Source organism: Pipistrellus hanaki (assembly GCF_964339955.1).
Source record: "Pipistrellus hanaki genome assembly, chromosome: 3".
Lineage (NCBI taxonomy): Eukaryota > Metazoa > Chordata > Mammalia > Chiroptera > Vespertilionidae > Pipistrellus > Pipistrellus hanaki.
In genome coordinates, this window is record NC_140505.1 from 104,491,406 (window position 1) to 104,513,677 (window position 22,272).

The 22,272-nt window shown below is 45.4% G+C and overlaps 1 protein-coding gene across 19 annotated transcripts in view; it reads right to left on the bottom strand.

The window, feature by feature from the left end:
* CACNA1C (calcium voltage-gated channel subunit alpha1 C) overlaps positions 1 to 22,272 on the bottom strand; it is a gene marked incomplete at its 5' end in the record, with an annotated part of 660,607 nt that overhangs the window by 553,082 nt on the left and 85,253 nt on the right. For 12 of the 19 annotated variants that reach the window (XM_084878744.1, XM_084878746.1, XM_084878741.1 and 9 more), the window contains one exon: positions 11,561 to 12,450. The exons of 4 other annotated variants lie outside the window; for them this stretch is intronic. In XM_084878744.1, coding sequence (XP_084734870.1) covers positions 11,561 to 11,609 — 49 coding nt within the window. Of the gene's footprint in view, positions 1 to 11,560; positions 12,451 to 22,272 lie in introns of those variants that run through there. 3 more of the 19 variants (XM_084878739.1, XM_084878737.1, XM_084878740.1) reach the window with 1 other exon arrangement.

A 22,272-nucleotide genomic window follows, 5' to 3' on the forward strand; every position in this document is an offset into this window, starting at 1 on the left:
ATGTGGACTATACTTAGGGCAGAATATTATTCAGCCATGAAAAGGAATGGAGTTCTGATACATGCCATAGCATGAATGGCCCTTGAAGACATTATTCTCAGTGAAATAAGCCAGACACAACAGGACAAATACTGTGTGATTCCACTTCTATGAAATATCTGGGATAGAAAAACTCAGTAACAGAAAGTAGATTAGAGGCTGGAGAGAGGGAAGAATGGGAAGTTACTGCTTAGTGGTTAAAGAGTTTCTGTTTGGAGCAATGAAAGAGTTTTGTAAATAGATAGTAGAGATAGTTGTCCAACATTGTGAATATATTTAATGCCACTGAACTGTTTACAACTAAGAATGCTTAAAATGGCAAACTTTGTTATATATATTTACCAAATAAAGTAATATTTATTTTTTTTATTTTTTTTTTAATATATATTTTATTGAATTTTTTTTACAGAGAGGAAGGGAGAGAGATAGAGAGCTAGAAACATCGATGAGAGAGAAACATCGACCAGCTGCCTCTTGCACACCCCCTACTGGGGATGTGCCCGCAACCAATGTACATGCCCTTGACCGGAATCGAACCTGGGACCTTTCAGTCCGCAGACCAACGCTCTACCACTGAGCCAAACCGGTTTCGGCCAAATAAAGTAATATTTAAAGGGTCATAATTCACATCATCTTCAAGTATCGATAGATGTGACTTAGAGACTTAGCTTTCCTGAAATAGCTCAAAGAAATAAATCTTAAAACCACATTTCATATAACTGAAAGAAAGTGTTTAATCTCACCTACAAATGGCTTCAAGGTCCCTAACTAATCTCATATGCTTCCTTTTAACTCCATCATTTATCATGTAGATTGTCACAACATACTTAAACCTGAGATGCATGAAATGTGCTATCAACAGTTGGAATATACAGGTGAGCTGCAATTGTAGAATTATTATCAATGTCAATAATACATGAAAATCCATAGAAACAGAGAGTAAATTCATGGTTGTCAGAGGCTGGTGGGAGAGGGGATGGAGAATGACTGCCAGTATATAGAGGATTTCTTTAGGGGGTGATGAAAATGCACAGGAATTAGTGGTGATGATTGCATAGCTCCGTAACAATACTAAAAACCACTAACTACACACTTTAAAGGGAGAGTTTTATGGTATATGAATTATATCTGCAGAGATGTTATTTAAAAATCAGTAACTAAATAAATAAGGCATGCGGCCCAGAGAGTTCAGCTTGCAAGGATGGTCCTCTGACTCATAGGAATCTTGTTTGGGCTGTAAAGTGTCTATTTCCCCAGAGGAAATTCCTGAGAAGACACTGTAAGAATGGATGATGCACCCCACAAAGTGGCCATCTCAAAGCCCAGGCCTGCCCCCTGGTCTAGGTCTTCTGGTAAAGTCTACCAAGGGATTGGAACCAAAGAAGTCCCAGGCAGGAATTATGAGCATGAATGAGTAGCTAGGGAAAGGGATTGCAAGGAAAGACACCTAAAGTGACCACATAGTAGCCAGAACAGAAGAAAAGGCATTCAGTTGTTTGCCCACCACACGTGACCAGGGGGCTCTGGCACCAGAGTTTCCACAGAGCGAACCCAGCAAGGTTCCATGAGGCCAACTCAAGGTAGTTTCTTACAAGACGGGCAGAGAGTGAGTTCCTCCTCCTCTTCACCTCATGAGGACAGAAAGAACATATGCTTTGAAAATCTAAAAGACCTGGATTAAATTCTAGTTCCAATACTGTCAGGGTGACCTTGGCCATATTACTCAAGGTCTTTGGTTCTCAGTTTCCCCACCTGAAAAATATTTTTAAGGATGACCTGATACTAAGTGCATGAAGCACCAAAAATATTGCATTCTGGAATGCCTGGTGTCTCCTACCCCACAAATATAAAAGTATAGATATTATTCTTCAATATAGTTTATTTTTTTAATAAAAATGAAAACATGATGACTCCGTGGATCATAGAAGCAGGCGCTGGGACAGGGAGGGGGTTGGTGTGGGGAGCAAGGCACACTTAATTACAAGTTTTCCAGGACACTCTTTGATGACGAGGTTATTTTTGCTTCAGGTAACTAAAAGCTAATCTGTCACTTAAGATGTAAAATTATAGTCCTTTCCTATCCTGATAAGATGCTATATGGAACTGTTTCCTCCTTTTACCTATAGACTTCTAAAACTTCCTATATATTATAATAAAAAGCTAATATGCAAGTAGACGGGACAGAAGAACAACTGGTTGCTATGATGAGCCTGACCACCAGGGGTTAGACCAGGGGTGTCGAACTCAATCAGAGAAGGGGCCAAAATCTAAAATCCAGCCTAAATCGCGGGCCGAATGGTTTACTGAACAGTCATAAACTGACAATGTCATAAACTGACAGCGGAGTGCAGTGATGACAGAGCGGTGCGGGCCACATTGCAAGGCCTGGCGGGCTGGATTTGGCCTGCGGGCCTTGTGTTTGACACATGTGGGTTAGACACTCAATACATGAGCTGCCCCTCATGGTCAATGCGCTCCCACAGGGGGGAGTGCTGCTCACCAGAAGCCAGGCTCACGGCTGGTGAGTGCAGTGGCGGTGAGGGAGCCTCTCCTGCCTCCGTGCCAGCACTGAGGATGTCCAACTGCCAGCTTAGGCCCACTTCCCATGGACATCACCCAAGGATGCAAGAGGGTAGAGGCCAGACTGAGGGATAAACGCCCGCCCACCCCCATCCCCACCATGCATGGATTTTGTGTATCAGGCCTCTAGTTTGCTATATATTTTTTAAAAAATAGTTTATTTTACAAAGCCAAGGTTTACATTTAAAGCAAAGTTTTATTTTCCAGGCAGTCTGTTCTTCTGTACTGAGGGGTTGTGTTTAGATTTGGGAATTCATGTTGGAAATCGGGGAGTTTATTTGCCCAGGTGGTATCCTTCCTGCTCACAGAGGCCCTATTTCCAGATATTCGAGGCTGAAGACAGGGAGCTTTTGCCTCAGCTGTGAGAAGATGGCAGCGTGGAGTGGACAGCTGCTGGGCATAAGGATACCGTGCATCCCAAATGGCCCCACAGTCTGGGATCCTACTGGCCTACGGAAGGCAGACAGTTGTCAAGAAAACCTAATATGTGCCAGGAGTCGTCACTGATTTTTCACTTCTCCCTTGATTACTCCGGTATTGGCCAGAGCACTTCAGATTCTGTTTCTCTTTGTTTTACATTTCCATCCTTGAAATTTTGAGTGTCAGCCATCCAACAACATGTAAAAAGCTGTTTGAAATGCTTTGAAAGTTGTTTCATGGTGCTGCTTTTTCAAACTCTAGTGCTCTGCTCTTTGATAAGAATAACTGATATTTGCACAGTGATTCACACTTATTTTCCCATTCAGAGCCTCGAAGATGCCCCAAGAATTTGACTGGATAGACAATTGTCTCCATTTTATGGATTAAAAATATGAGATCTGATTCCTTCAAAACTCTATGAGAAAGAGATCAAGACAGAGACTGAGAATCTAGTCATAGCCTTATTTATTTCTTCTTCCTCTCTTTTTCTTTCTTTCTCTTTCTCTTTTCTTTCTTTCTTTTGCTAACTAGTATATTTGAAAGGTTATAGCTCAACATGGATTATTTTGGAAGGAAATATGTGTGTATGTGTGTGTGTATGACTGAACATGACACAATGGTCACAAAGTAAATAGAGCTTAATTGAGTAATCAAGACAACATTTCTGCCCACAGGCAATACAGGGAAGAACATGCATTTACTGTCTGGATTTTGGCTTGGTTCTCTAAAGGACAGGAGACAAGATTACTGTATTTCCTTTTAGCTGGCTCAAGTGGGCAGTACCATGTGTAGCCGAGTGTATGAAAAGAAACAGAAACCCCTATTGGCAAATTGGCAGCTTGAATATTTCATGAAATTATCGCAATACTATGTTTTGAAATGGTGGCATCCTCCAGGGATCTCAAAGGCCACATCTGTAAGCAAAGTCTGGCTCGTGCCTTTGCATAAAGCTATAGACCAAAACCGCCTCAAAGGCCCTTGGTTTCTGGGAGACAATGTGTGAACGTATCAACAAGTGAGCCCATGAACACTCCAAGGATGATGGGAATGACAGAGGCAGGTCCTTGATAAACTCCCTTCCCTGTGCTGAATTTAGGCCACGGATCCTTATTTCAATGTCCCCTGGGAAGAAATAAGAATCGTCCCAAGAGACCAACCCTGAAAAGGAAGCAAGTAGAAGCATTTGTTCTTCCAACTCAGAAAAATTCATGGCAGCCTGTCCTCAGGCCAGCTGCGACCTAACTGTCCCCACGGTTTTCATCCTGTAGTTAATCTATGTCTCCGTGCCTTGGCCAACAGCAAAGCTGGCCAGTCCACAAAGAACGCCCAACAGCTCATCAAGGGAAGCCCTGTAACACAGTCTGCTCTCATCACTCCACTCTCCCTAAGGGGCTGAGACAAGCCTAGATTGGGGCAGAAAGGATGGGAGCAAATAAAAAAGGCTTGGAGACATAACCACTTGCAGACAAAATAGTGACCTGAATTTTGCTGGAGTTCCTTATGAATATGTATGAACTTTACATTCTAAAAAAAAAAAATTTAAACCCTTCCAATGATAGATACCCCCACTTACCCCCCATGCTGTTTCCAAATCTAACGTCTCAGAAATTATTTTAGCCTGTACAAAAGTAGGTTTGTGGGGGAGGGCAGGGAGGACATGGAAAGGTTAGGAGCCTTACTATCCAGAAACACTAGCAGTGTCTCCTCCTGGGTTTCACATACACCAAGGGTGGTCAAGAGAAAGCAGATGGGAAAAGAGAATGAAGAATTTTTCTGTCACATCCTTGCCTGAGTGACTGACTCTCTAGGAGCCTCTGTTTTTCTCAACAGGAAACAGAGTTTGTCCCTATACAGTTCTGGTCCTAGAAAGTAAATTCCCAAAGATACATTGCATTTATTCTATGTCTGTCTGACAAACCTTCAAAGCACGTGAGTCTAGACACCCCATATATTTCTCTCTCGCTCTCGTTCTCTCTCTCTCACGCACACACATACAAACACTCACACACACGGGAGAGCACAACAAGGCCATTTTAAAGTGAGTATGTTCTAGAGAGCATGGTTTGAGGGATTTTTAGGAGGGGAGGGGGACTGAGAGGTTTTGGTCTTGACACTTAACCGTCCCCATTCCTCACCCTCTGTTCAAAGCCAGATTAACTATTCCTTTACTTCCCTTGATCGCTGGAGAAGTTAGAGCCTATTTTCAACCTCTATTTGACTCCTGAGCTCCAAGCCCCAAGTGCTCTCCTTATGTCCTTTAAATTCCATTTACGTTTAACTCAGTTCCATTAGTAGTAGCTGTGCTCCCCAAATTACCCCACAGACACCCCGTCAGCTGGGCCTCTTCCTGTGTTGCCTTTTCCAGACATCTCCCGTCAGCCAGGCTCCCTGAAGTCCCAGCCATTTCACAGCTCTGCTCCTCAAGGCGGCCCTCTGGGCTCCACCCACACAGTGCACTGGGCTGGAACTGCAGCAAGGCTCTCAGGGCCCTGGGGCTCCTGGGAGCCTGAGACTCCACTCCACTCCAGTCCCATTCCCGCCACAAGCAGCTGCCTCCAAGTGCTCCTAAAGCCTGGCAGGAAACAGCAAGGAAGTCTGTGACATTGACGTTGGGCCAGGGAGGCCTGGTCTTTAACAAGTAAGCACCCCATCCAGAAATTAAGATGCAGAAGACCTTTGCCACAGTTCCTAGGTTTTAGGTTCAAACAATCACATTCGTGACTTCGGCCCTCCATTTTGCTTTTTCTGTAGCAGGTCCCATTAAAGTTTCTACGCCTACCCCTCAAATAGCAGTGAAAAGCATTCCCTTTTTGCAAAGGGATCCTGTCACATTTTTTTTTGTAGAGTATCTAACCTTGAGGTACATGTAAACAGGTGTTTACTAAATTATTTTAATAATGACAGTCATGGCGTGGAGTGTTGTCTCATCATTGGAATGTTTAACACTCATGTCGCCAAATATTTAGCACCTGATATTTTGCAGAACAATCCCTGTGCCTTTTTTGTCAGTCTTCTGCTCTCCTCCACTGCGCCCGTCATTCTCTTAGGCAACAGTGAGGATGGACTCTAACTACAGACTAAATCAGTGTGACTATTTTGCTAATGAGCCTCGCCATTAAGTCTTCAGGTGTTTCCCAATCTATCAGCTTTCTTTAGTCCACATTAGCAAATAAAATTGTCCCCTGATTTTGAATGCTGAGCACTGATTCCAGAGTCCCGGAAGGAATGGCTGAGAGGACGCTGGCTGACCTGTAACTACCAAATGACAAACAGCTGTAACACCAGGCAGGAAGAATTACTGTAAAAGGAAGAAAGTGCTGTCAGCCCTCCCTCGCCCTCTCTTAACACGGTGGCAAAGGGTTTCTCGGACCTCATAGAACTTGCCACAACAACTAAAAAAGCCAAGTGCAAAAAGAGATAGAAAAGAAAACACCAGGAGTTGGAAAACATCACTAAAAATGAGATTAAATCTCAGTTATTTCCTAAGCTAGATCTCCAGAGCTGTTCTGCCATTACCCCAGCAGGAGACCAGCCAGACTCATAAACAGAAATCAGCTGTGAAGTATACCCAGTTGTTTTTGGTTTTTTTCCTTAATGAAGTTAGGGAAATGTTTTCTTATCTTTGAGCTGACAAGCTTTGTAACCCTATAGGTTAGGGTTTCCAGATCCCGGTTTTTAGGTTGCCTCATGCTCCTCTGGTTAACCATCCATGGTAAATTAGGGGGAAAATTAATACACAGCCATAACAAATTCAGCTAATCACCCAAAAGGCGCCCTCAAGGCTCTGTAGGATGCTGTCTGTGCGAAAGGTAAACAGAAGTCTGAGGTAAGAGTGTGCAGTAGAGTGGGAGAAGTCCAAAGTGGGTTTTCATTGCCAGAGGGTAGCAAAGTCACCAAGGGACTCAGTCATACTGATATGTGTGTGTGGTGGCATGGGAACACACACTGGTCTTTGGAGTTCTCTGTGCCGGGGAGATGTGGGCATGATGAGCGAGTCACTGAGGACAGGAAATTCTCTTCAAACTCCTGACATCTTCCCCACCAAACCCAACAGGAGTGCCCCTGTACTGACTCCTAAGCACTGGAGCGCCACCTACTGGGGGAGGCAGAAGCTACAGCCCCTTTAAGTCTTGCTGGGTGTGCACTCATTGGTTCTTGCAAGCAAGCATTCATTCTGACATGTATTAACCTGTTAACAGGGGAGTTCCCTTTTTAATTACACAATGTACAAGGGCGCATACTCTTTCACTAGGACGTGTCAGTACGTCACACCCAGCGGACGTAATTTTATATTATTATTTTTTTATTTATACTTAATTAAAATAAATGAAATATTTTTTTTTCATTTATTTATATATAAAGCACAAAGTAAAATACAAAATTACAAACAAATAGAAAAGAATGCCAACAAAAAAATGGAAACATCGAATTAAAAAATTATAAATTTTACAAACAATTATAAAGATTACAGCCGAAGCCGGTTTGGCTCAGCGGTAGAGCGTCGGTCTGTGGACTGAAAGGTCTCAGGTTCGATTCCGGCCAAGAGCATGTACATTGGTTGCGGGCACATTCCTAGTGGGGGGTGTGCAGGAGGCATCTGGTCAATGTTTCTCTCTCATCGATGTTTCTAGCTCTCTATCTCTCTCCCTTCCTTTCTGTAAGAAAATCAATAAAATATATTTTTAAAAAAAAAGATTACAAAAAATATATACCGTCCCTCTCAGGGCGCAACATATATTTCAAGGACGTATTCATATGTCCTACCCATTCCTGATAGTGTTTATGTTTGACGTATTTAGAGGTCCCGCTCAGTTAACAGGTTAAGGGCCTAGAATGAGTCAGGGCCTGTCCTAGGAAGTTGGGATAAAAAGATGGGCAGGGCCTCAAAAGTCCCATTGGACTCCTTCAGTCTAAGGCCTAGACTCTAGGCCTTATATACAGAAGAACCCACCTCGGGCAGTTATACCTCAAAGAGGAAACTGAAGGAAGAGTCCTAAGTGATCACCAAAGCTCAGAGATGGCTCCAGGGGCTACTGGGTCACTATTGCATTTGCAGAATATTATACCTGCAGAGGAACATCTACCTGTAGAGAACAAATCTCCACTTAATATGAGGTAGAAATGTCCAATCTTAGGAGGCCGCATTACCAATATTCCTCTGCAGCACACTGGGTCCCCAAAGTGCACTGTGTAGTCTATTTACAATAGCTTTTCCCTATTGTGTGTGTGTGTGTGTGTGTGTGTGTGTGCGCACGCGCATGCACATGTGTGTGTACAAGTATGCCCTTAACACTGTTAGCATGTGCTCTATTGAAATGATGAATAATTGATTCTTATAATATAGTCTAATATGTAGTTTTCCGATATGCTGCAAAGTATCTGAGCAATACTAGGAACAATGTTTTGAACTTCAATAGTCCTTTTTCTCCAGTCTCCTTCATGCAGTATCCAGAAGAAGAGGAGCTAATGTCATACTTTCTTTAACCTGCACAAGCTGAGGTGCAAGCAATTGTCCTTTGACCATTTATTTGTAAAGATAGATAACTATGATCATTATTATTCCTTTATTATAATTGCTATTCTGCTGTGTTGCTAAGTAGTTAAAAAGAAGGCACACTGCGTCTCCCACTCCCAGAACATGTTTCTCCCTCTTCCCTGCATCTAGCAGCTAAGGGACATACCAATGTTTTATTTGTTAAATGTCTGACTATTAAGAAACCCATTTGCTAACTGTAGACCAAAATGGAAAATCAACCCAGAAAAGTGGAAGGCGAGGGTGGGACCAGAGCAGAGAGGGCACTAGAGGTGGGGCCTACATGAGCCATTTCCAGCCCGAAACCCAGGGTCAGAGCCAGTCCTTCAGGGAACTTCCAGGCTGTTCCCATGCACTGACCACCACCTCCATGCCTGGACTCTCAACACACACACAGAGAGAGAGAGAGAGAGAGAGAGAGAGAGGGGGGGGGGGGAAGCTGGGAGAGAAAGGGCTGATGCAGTCCGTGCCTTAAAGCCTGTCAGGAAGAGAAGCCCCACCACTGGCAACTTTTTCAGTTCTCTCTTCTTTGGTTCCTCATCATCACCGCTCTGAGGTAATCATTTGGCTTCTCCTCTCTCTCTCCTGAAATTCTAACCCCCAATTATGTTCCATTGCCCCTTTGGATATTAGCAACCTCTTCCGTGTACATATTCATACTCTTCCAAGTCTGCTTCTCCCCACCTTTGTCACCCTTCCCCTTTCTCCCCCCAAAACACCAGGGCAGTGCCCAAGAGGCAGAGAGGGGGTGGGAAATGGAGGGAGACCGGGATCCTGGTGCTCTTTCACCTGAAAACCGCATCCAGGAATGGAGGCAAAATCGCTCCTGTGAATTATATAATCACTGCAGCTTCTAGGGAGAGAACTGGAATCCAGGTTGCCATAGTGTTCAGAGGCATGTTGCTGGAAAGGGAGAGCTCCGGGCCCTGCCTGCTCTCTCCCTTCCCCTTCATCTTCGGGCAAACCTCTCCAGGGTCAGCTCCTACTTTCAATGCCTGCTCCCTGCATGTGTGTGTGAGTAAGGGGCTGCTGGGGGCCAAGGGGGCAAAGGAAAGGAAAAGGGCTAAGAAGGGGTTTATCCTGCACTAGGAGGAGACCTTGTGAACTAGTTAAGGTTATCATTATGTGAATCATCATTACCACAGTGCACTGCCATTGCTGGTAAAGTAAGAACAATACTACTGAGCTCTCCTCTTCAAGGCTGCTTAACTGAGCCGAGAACTTGGAAGGGAGCATACCACCCCGGCTGGTCACAAATATCACCCTTTCCTTTGTGTCTTTCATTCCCTCCCACCGAATCCATCCACTATTCCAAGAGCTAGGAAAGGGACAGGGGGTTGGGACACGGGGTAGAGAGAAATCAAGGGACAGAGCTGCCTTTGTGACTCCAAAGCCCCAGCTGACCCTAAGACCCATGACTCTTGACCAAATTCTTCCCACCAAAAGAGGCCCAAATCCCCACACTGCCACCCAAACTCGATAGCAGAGGGACAATTAGACCCCAACTCGGTTTCAGGATGGACAATGGAGAGAGACCAGGCAGGTAGGGTGCCTGCCAGCCTCTGGCTCTAAAGCAGGGATGGGGAACCTTTTTTCTGCCATGGGCCATTTGGGTATTTATAACATCATTCAGGGGGCCATATAAAATTATCAACTTAAAAATTAGCCTGCTCTATTTGGCCAAACATTTAATTAACTCACTCCTAATGGCTTGGCAGGGCCAGACCAAATGATCTTGTGGGCCTTATAAGGATGGCCGGTCGTTCCCCACCCCTTGGTGGTGGAAATGGGGGCAAAAGGAAGGAAGGAGGCTGGCAAAAAGAAACATGGAGACAGCCCCACCCCCAGGCTGGTCCTCAGAGGGTCACTCGAAGTACCCCAATAAGTAACAGGACCAACAGCGACAGGTATTTGGGGGGGGGGGGGGGACTGAAAGGAAGAGTGTAAACAGGGAGGCTTGAGAAACTGGCAGAGAAAAAGGAGCGGCAACACCCAGAGAGAGAGAGAAAGCCTTGGAAAACGACAGAGATAGAGCTGAGGCTGCCACACTCCAGCCAGACCATCCCTCTATACTCCATCGTGACCTCAATCGCTGAGTGATGCCAAAAAAAAAAATAATAACTTGTTAATAAGGGAGGGGGAGAAAGTTTCCAGGAAGTGGGGAGTTACTTGAAAGCCTTTTTCTCCCCTCACAGGGGGAGCTGGTGACACTTGATGCCCATGATGGAGATGCTTGGAGAACACTGGGCTACAGCGTGGAGCCCTGTGAGCCTGGGACACCTTTTATCTCCTTAAGGCATGAAAAAGCCAAGCCCCCACACCTCCCAACTCTTATCGCTTACATCCTCGGGTGCTAGCCTGTGCGTGGGTGCGAATAAGCACACACGGGGCGTGGGCGCCCTCGGGGTCAATGGCAGGGGAGAGGCGGGAGGGTGTAGGTGAGCGGTGGGGGTGAGGCGCAAGCTCACATCTGCATCCGCGGCTCCCTGAGCCCCTGAGCGCAAACCTCTCCATCAGGGGCCCCTGGAAGCCAGCGGGATTCCGGGCGGCGGCCCGGGCGCGGGGCCGGCCTGGTGCGGGTTGCGCGCGCGCGCTCCCGGCCGCGCCCCGAGCGGAGCCAGGGACCCCAGTCGGCGGGGTGAAGGACCGCGGCGCCCCCTTCCCTGCGCGCGGCGGGCCGGGCAGTTGGGCTTTCCCGGCAAACGCGAAAAAGCGAGGCTGAAGCACAGACACTTGGGGAACTTTTCCCCCCTCGCCTGGAATTTCATAGGAAACACATGCGCCGAAGAAGCCGGCACGAGAGGGGGAGGGGCGGGAATTTTCCGCTCGGCCTCGCGGGGTTCGGGCCCGGGTCCCGCCGCTCCGGAGAGGCGGAGGCGCCCCGGGCAACTCCGCAGGGACCGTCCCCCGGCGAGCCGGAGCCCGGCGGGCAGGGAGGTCCGGAGCCCGCGCCAGGGCCTCGGCCAGGCTGTGGGGGGCCAGCCTTACCTTGGTGGTTTTCCTCTGGGATGTACATCCTCGTGTTTTCATTGACCATCCACCAAAAATTTGTTTTTAAAAAGCGAAGAAGCCACAAAGAGGCAGAAATGTCAAAACACCCTCCTCCGCGGGTCTGGATGAATCCCTCCTCCGAGGCTGGCGGCTTTCGTGCAAAATTCAAGGAAGCTGTGGAGCTGTGGTGTTTCTTCTTCCCTCCTGACGATTACCTGATTCCCATTATTGCATCAAACACCAAAAACTGCTCCTTTCCACTGCTGCCTCCTTGAGTGAAATTGCAATGCATCCTCAGTACATCCGGGCCCCTTCCAAGAATTTAGCCCCGCACCTCTGGCGGCTGCACCGTTTGAAAAAATCACCCGAGGGAGGCGGCGCGAGGAGAGGCAGAGAGGAGGGGCGAGGGCAGCGACGGACCCCAGACCAGGAGGGCCCGTGGGTGCAGAAGAGCCTCGCTGCTCAGGCCAGACTCGAGGCCCCGGCTCGGCTCCGCTCCGTCCAGAAGCTCCCGCAACTCCGGAGGCGCGGAGGCAGGAAGAGGCTCCGCCGCTCCGGGCCGCTCCGCGCCGAGCACCGTTCTGGCAGGAGCTGTTCCTGCAGAGGCTGCGAGAGGGAGACACGGGCGCGCTCACCGCCTCCAGCCCAGCCCGCCGCCGCGCCCGCGCCCGCGCCTCCCCGCCCGCCCGCCCGCCCGGCGCGCTGGAGCAGACGCGCTGAACGCTTCCAGATGTGGCGCGGCGGCGGCGGCGGCAGCGGCGGCGCGCGGAGACCCGGCGCACGATGCAGGGCGCACAGCGCGGACCGAGCCCCCGGTGAGCACACGCTCGGCCCTCGGCCGCGCCGCCGGCCGGCCCCGCTGCCCGCATGACGTCAAAGGGCGCGGGCGAGGTGCGGGCCCGGGGCGGGCGGCGGCGGGGGCTGCGCGCGGCGCCCCCCGGGGCGGGGCGTGGGCGGGCGTGGGGCGCGGGCGCCGCGCGGACACCCGTGGTGCGCCCCGCCACCTCCTGCCACCCGCCCCAGTTATCCCGGGCGGCACAAGCGCATCCCTGAGCGGCCATCCGCGACGGGAAGGCCTCTGTGAGCGGAATTCCAACAAGAGGGGACTACCATCTGCCCAACTACCAGTCTCTGTGCCTATCGGGCCCCTGAACAAAACTGCAAAATGAGCCGTGATTCCGTGATTCTGTCTGATCAATTATAATCAGAGCGGTTGTAGAAGTGACATGATGAGGAGGATGCATGAGGGGAGGGGAAGGGAAGAGAGAGAAAGGGCGAGAGGGCGGAGCCTAGACAAGGCAGTGGTGCCCAGATGTGCCAACAGATTAATGGACCAGGTTCTCTAATTGCTTGGAGGCAATGAAGCACGTGTTTTAGGGTATCTTTACCTGCTTCTCTTAATTATTTTTGTCACTCTGGCAGGAATCTACTGAGCCCTCTCCTTCCAAAGAAGCGAAGGATTCTCTCCACCTCTCATTTCTGCCACAGCAAGTTCCATGGCACCCCCTGCAGGCCGGGCTCCTCTAGAGAGGGTTTCCTAAACCCAGCCAGGGCAGCCTACAACTCCCTCTTGGGAACACCGCCATCTCCCTGCCCTTTGACCTCCCCACCTCCCATCCACTCTCATTCCCTGGATGATCCTCTCCATCTCCATGAATTAAAGCAGATGTCTATATTGAGTTTGTGCCTCCAGCCAGACCTCTCTTCCTGAATGCCAGGCTGCACAGCCAACCTCAGTCTCCACTTGGGTGTCCAATACACAGCTCAGAGCTAGCATATCCAAACACCAAATCCCCTTTTCTTTGCAAAACCTGCACCTCACACAGCCTTCCCCATCGAATTTGATGGGGCCAAAAGCTTGGACTTATTCTTGACTCCTTTCATCCTCCTACACGTGATCCTTCAGGAAATCCTCTTGGTTCTACCTCCAGATAAATCCTCTTCTCTGTGTCTCCCCTGCTGCCCCCAGGTCTGAGCCAATATTGTCCTTTATTTGGGTTTCTGCAGAAGCTGCTCTCCCTGGTCTCCCCCACCCCTATCCTCACCCCTCCTGTGGTTTGTTCTCAATATAACCGAAAATGTCACACCACAGCACTCCTCTGCTCAAAGCCCTCCAATGGTTCCCCATTTCACTTAGGAAAAGCCAAGGTCCTTAGAGCAGCCTGCAAGGACCCACATAAACAGCTGGGCACAATCCTATTGTCTTTTCCTCTCCTATTGCTCTCCCACTTGTTTCAGCCACACTGGTCTCCTTGCTGTTCCCCAAAGACTCCAGGAATATCTCTCTCTCTCTTTCTCTTTCTCTATCTCTCTCTCTCTCTTGTCTTGAGCCCTTTCCTCTAGCTGTCCCCATTGCCCAGAACACTCTTTCCTCAGATATTTGCCTGGTGGACTCACTTACTTTCTTCAAGACTTTACTCAAATTTCATTTTCTTCATAGGCCTCACTCTGACCACCCTGTTTAGTACTACAACATCCCATCCTGCCCCCAGCACTTCCAATCTCACCCCTTCTCTATTTTTTACATGGCATTTAATTCCTATCCAACATACAATATAATCTAATTATTCATTAATTGTATTCTTTATTCTATTCCCCACTAAAATGTAAACCTATGAGGTCAGGGATCTTTGTCCATTTTGTTCACCAGTGTGTCCCAAGTGCATTGAACAAAGTCTGGCAAATAGTATGCACTTAATAAATATGTATTGAATAATGAATGAATAAATAAATGAGTGAGTGAGATGGTTTCAGGAGTGCTGCAATTCACTGCATCAAAAATGCTCCCCTATGTCCCCTGCTTCATATGTGAAACCTCACCACTCCAGCATCATGCCCTTTGGCCAAGGGCTTAGGCCACAGTGTAAAATGCAAATAAATGTCCCTGTGAGAGGCATTAAGCTTGTCAGTCATCTTTATTCTACTGTGAACAGCAGTTTAGATCTTGTTGGTTAGAAGAGAAATCTGGCCTCTTTACCATTCTGGTGTCTTCATACTTAATTTTCAACCTAATAGAAAAAATAGAATGACACAAATCCAAATACCCTGGCATTTAGCTTTAGAATGCATTATAGGCCGGTATTTCAGAGACCCGTATACTGGATTGTTTCAATTAGCATTACAATCGGTTTGCATCACCTTTATCCACTGTAGAACAGGAATAATAATAATAACAAACACTATTGAGTGCTCTGCTGTGACAGGTGCTTTATAAGCATTACTCATTTAATCCTCATTGCAATCCTATAAGGTAGGAAATATTATTATTAATCTCATTTTACATACGGGAAACTGAGAGTCAGAGACTTGAGTTACATGTCCAGGGTAACCCAGCTGATAAACTGTGGAAACTACACTTAGGCTGGGAGTGTCAGCCTCCAAACTCTCATTCATACCAGGATCCCCTCTTAGAGGGAATGACCGAGGGTGAGCTGGGTTGGGGGGCAGTTAAATGACTGTAAAATGTGCTTCAGAGAATTCACAAATAGCTAGGTAACTGAGAACAGAGTGCATGTGTTGGCAGGGAAGGGGGAGGGGGGCACATGCTGGATTTATAGCCAGGCTTTTTCTAAAGGTAGGCACTGTATAAATCTAGCAAGTAAATATTACCTTCATGCTTCTTTAGTTTCATTTTTCACTTCTCTTCTCAGTTGTGAAATGTGTTCTTTCCTTTCCAGAAAAAGGTATTTCCTAAATATTTGGTCTTGCAGTGTAAGCCCGTATCTCGGCATCTAACTTTGGAACGCAGCCCCTGGTGCTCTCTTTCAAGGTAACAAATTCTCAACAAGATAAACAGAAACCATTCTGAATTCTGAATTGGGGATTTGGGAAGAGGTGGGACTGAGGAAGAAGTCTTTCTTTCTTTATTGCCCGATGTGATTCTCCAGCTGAAGGTACCCTCTCTCTTCTCCCATAGTTCTTTACTTGTGCCAGTCTGTTGTTATATTTATGCATGATATTATATTTATATAGGAATGTGCCCTTTCTCTGCCCCCACTGTATTTTAAATGTCTTAAGAAAGAGAACTGTGTCCATTTTTCTTTGTGCATAGCATCATGTTTTGTACACATGGACACTCAATGTATGTTGAGCACATGATTCACTCTAGAAAAGATTCCTTAATGTGACCACAGATATTTCCTTTGGAAGCAATTAACATTGAATTTGCTAATTATAGTGTACTTGTAAGAGTGAAAAGCTTGGAAACAATGTAAATATCCAACAAAAATGTTGGCTAAATAATAACATAGATTATTCGCATATAAAAAGTTATTTACTCCAGTTGTTCCAAATAATGGCCCTCTGAGGGGAAGTACCATTATCCTCATTTTACAGGTGAGGAAACTGAAGCACAGAAGGGTCAACTCACTTGCCCACGTTTTCACAGCTTGTAAAGGTTGGAAGACCTGGGATTTGAACCCCAGAAGTCTGACTTCAGTCTATGCTGTTAATCACTTCATAGATAAACTAGGGTGCATTCAAACAATGAAATATTTACATGGATATGAACAATATCCTATATAATAAAAGCCCAGCAACCAAAACAGCAGAATGACCAGAGCGACCATAGACCAGAACGAACAGGACCCCTTGACCCAACCGGCTCCATCCCCCAGGAGGGACCCCCCCACCCTGATCTAGGGCCCCCATCAGGACAGGCCGGCCAGCCCCCACCCATGCACCAGGCCTCTATCCTATCCTATATAATAAAAGGGTAATATGCAAATTTCCCCTAATGGTAGAATGACCAGAATGACTGTTCAACCAGTCAATGTGAGCATACTAACCACCTCTTGGTTTCTTTTCCAGGCCAGCAAACTTCAATTGCCCGATGGTGAACAGGGAACTGAGGGGGATGCCAGCAAGGGGGTGGAGTTGGCTGCAGGCAGTCAGGGAAGATGGCCCTGATCGCAGGCCAGGCCTAGGGACCATGCCTGCACACAAATTTCATGTGCCAGGCCTCTAATTAAGAAATAATATTAATGACATGAAAAAAAATGCTATTTACATTAAAATAAAAACAGGTTCTTTTATATAAAAATTATATAAAATACATGTATGCTATGATGCCATTTTAATTTTTTAATATGGGGTTTTTTGTTTGTTTTTTGTTTGTGTTTGTTTTTGTTTGTTTTGAGGGAGAGAGAGGGAGAGAGAGAGAGAGAGAGAGAGAGAGAGAGAGAGAGAGAGAGGGAGAAGGAAAGAGAGGGAAAGAGAAATAAATATTCATGTGAGAGAGAAATGATGATCAGTTGTTTCCTGGAACCAAACCTAGGCATGTGCCCTGATCAGGAACTAACTGGAGATCTTTTGTGTACAGGACAATGGTCAACTACCTGAGCCACACCAGCTCAAGCAATTCCATTTTTCTTAAAAGACATTGTGTATGGGAACTAGATTATAGCCTACAAAGGGTTCACACCAAAATGTTGACAATAGCTTTCCTGGGAAATGGGATTGCAGGTATATTTTTCTTCCTTTGAAAGCCAGGTTGTCAGGCATGATCTTCTCTTCCTTAGGTACCCACATCTGCAGGCAAGAGCTCTTACCCCTCTCTCAGTAACATCTCAATAAATCACTCTGGACTAACTCTCCCATCAAAGCCACAAGGTGTCTCTCCCCTTCCTCCTCCTCTTCTCACCCTCACAGCCTCCCAGCACTAAATGCCACCTCCCACCAGCCAAAATATCTCTCCAGTGCCTCTTACAAATGCTCAGGTTTCCTGGTTGCATTTCCAGTTGCCTGGTAAGTGTCATCTGTTCTGGGCTAATGCTAGAGAGCTAGGAGCACCAACATAATTGATATATTTTAACTGACCTTCTGAGAATATGTCATATTTTTTTAATTTCTGCTCCATAAGATTGTCTGTGTGTACCTATAGGAGTGGGCCTTTCAGACCAGGTAAAATTAATGGGCAAACCTTATGGCAAACCAGAGTAGGAAGAGGTGAGTCAGAATTTCCTGCTTCAATGTGTCTTCCAACAGTTTACCTTCTTTACTTTAATATAGGGCCACACAGGACCGTTCCTGCTCAGAGGCCAGAGACTGGAATATCATTGTGCTGGTTTGGTATTGGGTCAACTTACCCAAGCTGAGCTATATTTCTCAGAATTACCTTTCCTATGTGGTTCCAGGTTAGGGTGTCCACAAAAGATATTTGCGGAAGAGTTGAGAGGTAGAAGTGAAGCAGCAGCTTTCATCCTGTGAAGGTCAGTGCACGGCTACAGGGCTGCTTCAACACGCAACACACTGTCCTGTCTGCTGGTTACCCTGTTGGTGTGGGCCCCCACTCGTTCAGCTCCTGCCAGCTCTTCCCCTTCAGCTACTCAGTCCTGGACAAAATGTATGCTCAGGTCCATCCCACAGTCAAGGTTGGAAGTGGCAAGAGACAAATAGGGGTTCCAGTTGTCTTTGGGGGTTCCTCTTTGACCGCACTCTCTCCCACATCACATCCAGCTTTTCATCTGGATTTCTGACTCTGCTGATCTATAGAAACTTCAGAGCCATCATCAGATGCAGAGGCAAGAGCCTTCCGCAGACTTGTCACCAGGTTCCACAACTGGATATGGTTGAATCATCCCTACAATTAATCCCTTACTCATGGTTGTACTGCTTCCTTGTTAAAACCAGCTGGTGCATCAGTTTTTCCAGGTTACTTCCTTGTATGCTTTTATTAGTAAATAGTGCCTGGCACTAGGTGCTTCAATATGTGTTTGCTGAATTCATACCAACTGCCATCATTTAATAACACTTAGTGAATGTCATTTACAATGACATGAACTTTAACTCCATTAAGAGCCTGTTTCTTCCTGCTACAAGCTATGGTAACTTGTCATTTGACTTTACCTCTTCATGCCCAGTTTCTATAAAATGAAGCTGACAATGGTACCTCCTCCCTAGGTTGGTTGTGAGAATTAAATCATACAGGGAGAGTATGTGAAATGGAAAAAAAAAAATGTGCTCATTTAACATTAGCTGTTGTCATCCTTTAATCCCATAAGAAAGATTTATCAAGTGTCTTCTCTCTGTCCTAACTTCACTACAGTCCTGCCAAAGAGACTTACCACTCCCATTTAAAGGTAGCTAAGTGGTTGATTTTTTTTTTTTTGCCCAAATTTGCTTGGTCAGTAAGTGATAGGATTGGGATTTGAACCTAATTCTATGCAAATCGAGAAGCTGTGCACAGCCCACCTTACTGCACAAGGCATTTCATGTGCTAATATGAAGGGGAGAGGATGGTTTCAGGAAAACTGCCCCACAATTCAGAGAGTAGAGCTGAAGAGGGTATGGAGTGAACCCTCCCTTCTTTTGAAAGACCCATAACACTGATGCCTTCACAATTCACATCAGCATTTAAGAACCTCTCCAGGCACTGTTCTTTCCTATAGCACATTGAAACCTCTCCTTCGCACCTACTTGTCTGGAAGCCACAGGACAGACCAGATCCCAACTAACTGACTGGGCTGTCTTTACTAGTATATATTGCATTTAAGGAGAACTCTCTTGGCAGCTCAGCCCTAATTTCAATCCCAAGGGGAGACCAGAGTGTTTGACATGTGAGAGGAATTCATTCCTCATGCTACAGCAACCTCAAATTGCAGTAATAACTACATCGTGGTAAATGCCTACCCTTGTGATTTTCATCAGTGCTGTACTTAACCACCAAATGTAGGAAAGGCCTGATCCTGAGACTGGCTCTCCCGGTGGGAGAACTCACACATCACGTATGAATTCAAATTATGGCACTCTCTTTCTATCTCAGCAAGTCAATGGTCCATGTTATGTCATAAAAGCAGCCTGACACCCTCTTTGCTCATCTGTAAGATGGGGACGTGTGGCCTCATCTTCTATGGCTCTTTACGAAGAAAAGCAAAGCTGATACCAAAAGAAGAGCTAAATCATTAAAATAATTTCTTAATTATTTATCAAGACCCTAAGAAAGTTAGTTTCAGATAGATGACCTGCTGGCTCCCAGAAGGAACCGCTCAGCCAGGTTCAGACCCAGTCCAAAACTGTGCCCACTTTTGAGGTGTTGAAAGGCCATCACAGAATGGAAGCCATTCCTACATGAATTAGTTTCCTAGGGCTGCCGTTAAAAATTGCGACTAATTGGGCGGTTTAAAACAATAGCAGTTTATTCTCTCATAGCTTTGGAGGCTAGACATCCAAAATCCAGCAGGGTTATGCTCCCTTCAGGGGCTTCAGGGGACAATCCAATCTTTGTCTCTCCCAGCTTCTGGTGACTATTGGCATGCCTTGACTTGTGGCCACATCACTCCAATATCTGTTTCCATGGTCACATGCTCTTCTCCTCTTGTGGCCATGAAATATCCCTCTGCCTCTCATTTATAAGGATGTGTCATTGCATTTAGGGCTCACTAGATAATTCAGGATGATGTCATTATCTCAAGATCCTTAAGTTAATTACATTGACAAAGACTGTTTTTCCAAATAAGGTAACATTAACAGGTTCTAGCGATTAGGATGTGGACATATATTTTAAGGGGCTGCCATTCAACCCACCATACTACCATAACTTATACTAATGTCCCTTCACCCATTCTCATTTAAATCTCAAGTGAAACATTCACTACTTACTGAAACTTTGGCAACCTCTCTCCCTTTATGAGGTGAATTTTCTTCATTTATAAAGTGGAAAATATGGGCATAAATAACTCCAGCAGAGTTGCTAGATATAAAAGGTATTCCTTTCCCTCAGTATTCAATCTCACACTTAGAACAACTCTACGAGTTAAATATTATCCCCTATTTTTAAATTTGAGAAATTGAGTGCTTGGAGAAGTTAAATAACTTGACCATACCAACTCAGCTAGCTAAGAATGGACCTGACTTTAAAAATCAAAGCTCATTCTGCTAGCCAGCCCCCCTAACCCCTTTACCTTCTTAACAGTTCCAGGCCAATTCCAAATTCACTGGCACTAGACAGAAAATGTTTTCTCAAAGTAAACTAGAAAATGTTCTCTTTAGTATGCCTTCCAGAATGTTCCTCTTTTAACCAGCTTTATAAATATTCCTTCTTCTCTTCTACTCTTCTTTGAATGCATTCTAAGTTCTCTGTTATCTTCAAAACATGATCCTGAGAGGAATCACCTTTCTCTGGCAATCAGAAATCAGCTTTCATCTCTCTATTAACTTTACATCCCTCCTGTTAATATACCTCTTGGTAATTTCACCTTTCTTTTTTTTTAATCTTTATTATTTAAAGTATTATATATGTCCCCTTTTTTCTACCATTGACCCCTTATAGCCCACCTCCACCCCAAGCCTCCACCACCCTATTGTCTATGTCCATGGGTTATGCATGTGTGCATACAAGTTCTTTGGTGACCTTTTCCCACCCACCCATCCCCTCCTGCCTTCAAAGGTAATTTCAGCTTCGTATTTCAGCTGGCATTCAATCAATAATGTTTTCTTTCTCTATCCTCTGGTTCTTCTCCTTCTTACCCATGGATGATGGGTCAGCTCATATTTGTGCTCTGGGTTATTCTTTCCTCAATGATCACTTTACATATATCTCTTTCAGAATTCCATGATATTAATTTCTAACTTGCTTTTCTGTAATATCAGAAATCATCTAGCCTTGAAAATTTCTGTTACCTAGTCCAGCCATAGTTCAAGTAACCTGTTTGCCTGTTTGAGGCAAAGACATCTTATTAGAGAAAAAACACACACATATATTTATTCTATCAGCTCTCTTTTTTTAAAAATGATCTTCTGTTCTGATTTCAGAGGCTAGGGATCTCATAGGAATACCCTTTGATCAACCTATAGCAGTCCCATCCTTATATCAAACCTAGAAGAATAGTAATGTATGTTACACAGACAGGAATAATTCCAAATATTCATATTCTCAGAAAGCAAACTATAATGCTGTATAACTAATTATACTTGATACTGAATCTTGCTTATTAACTCATTCTTATAAGTTGTTGAAAGATGATCTAAGTCCCAGGAGCTGGTGAAGTTACAGCTAAATATCACCAGTGAGGTCAACGCCACATAATGCATTTCGGTAACAACTTAAAGCAAAGTCAAAGGGTTTACATGGCTCACAAAAAGCCTATCTTCTTAGTTGTAACTATCATTAACTTGCCAAAGGACTTCAATTTAACAGCCAGGTGGAGCCTGGTGGAACCAAGAACTTGGAAGAGTTTTCAAGTATGGCAGGACACTTCCAATAATCTCTTCATATGATCCTATAGCACTAACTCTACCTATTTTCTACCCTTCATATGTACAGTCCTACTTCTATAATCATCTTCTGAAGTGACTATAAACTCATTATTTTGTTATTAATCAACCCTTAGAAATCATTTTAATGCTACTTATAAAGTGACATCTATATTAAATTCTACTACAGGTTAGTTCCAAGAATATTCTGCCTTTCTCTCCTTTTTGTACACATGGAAATGTGTACTTCTCAACCACTCTGTATTTGGAATCATTCTGACGAATGAAATATAAGTACAGATGACTGTGTTACTTCCCAGTTGAGGTTATGAAAGACCCATTGTGATGCTCCTATTTTTCTCATCTGCCACATAATTCATGTGGTGCTGCTACAAAATAAAAGAGCATCTCCCAACTTTATCCCTGAATGACTTTGTGAAGCAGAACCTCTCCTACAGACTCCTGAACATATAGGATAAGCAAGAAATGAACTTCTATTGGATTAAGCTCCAAGAATT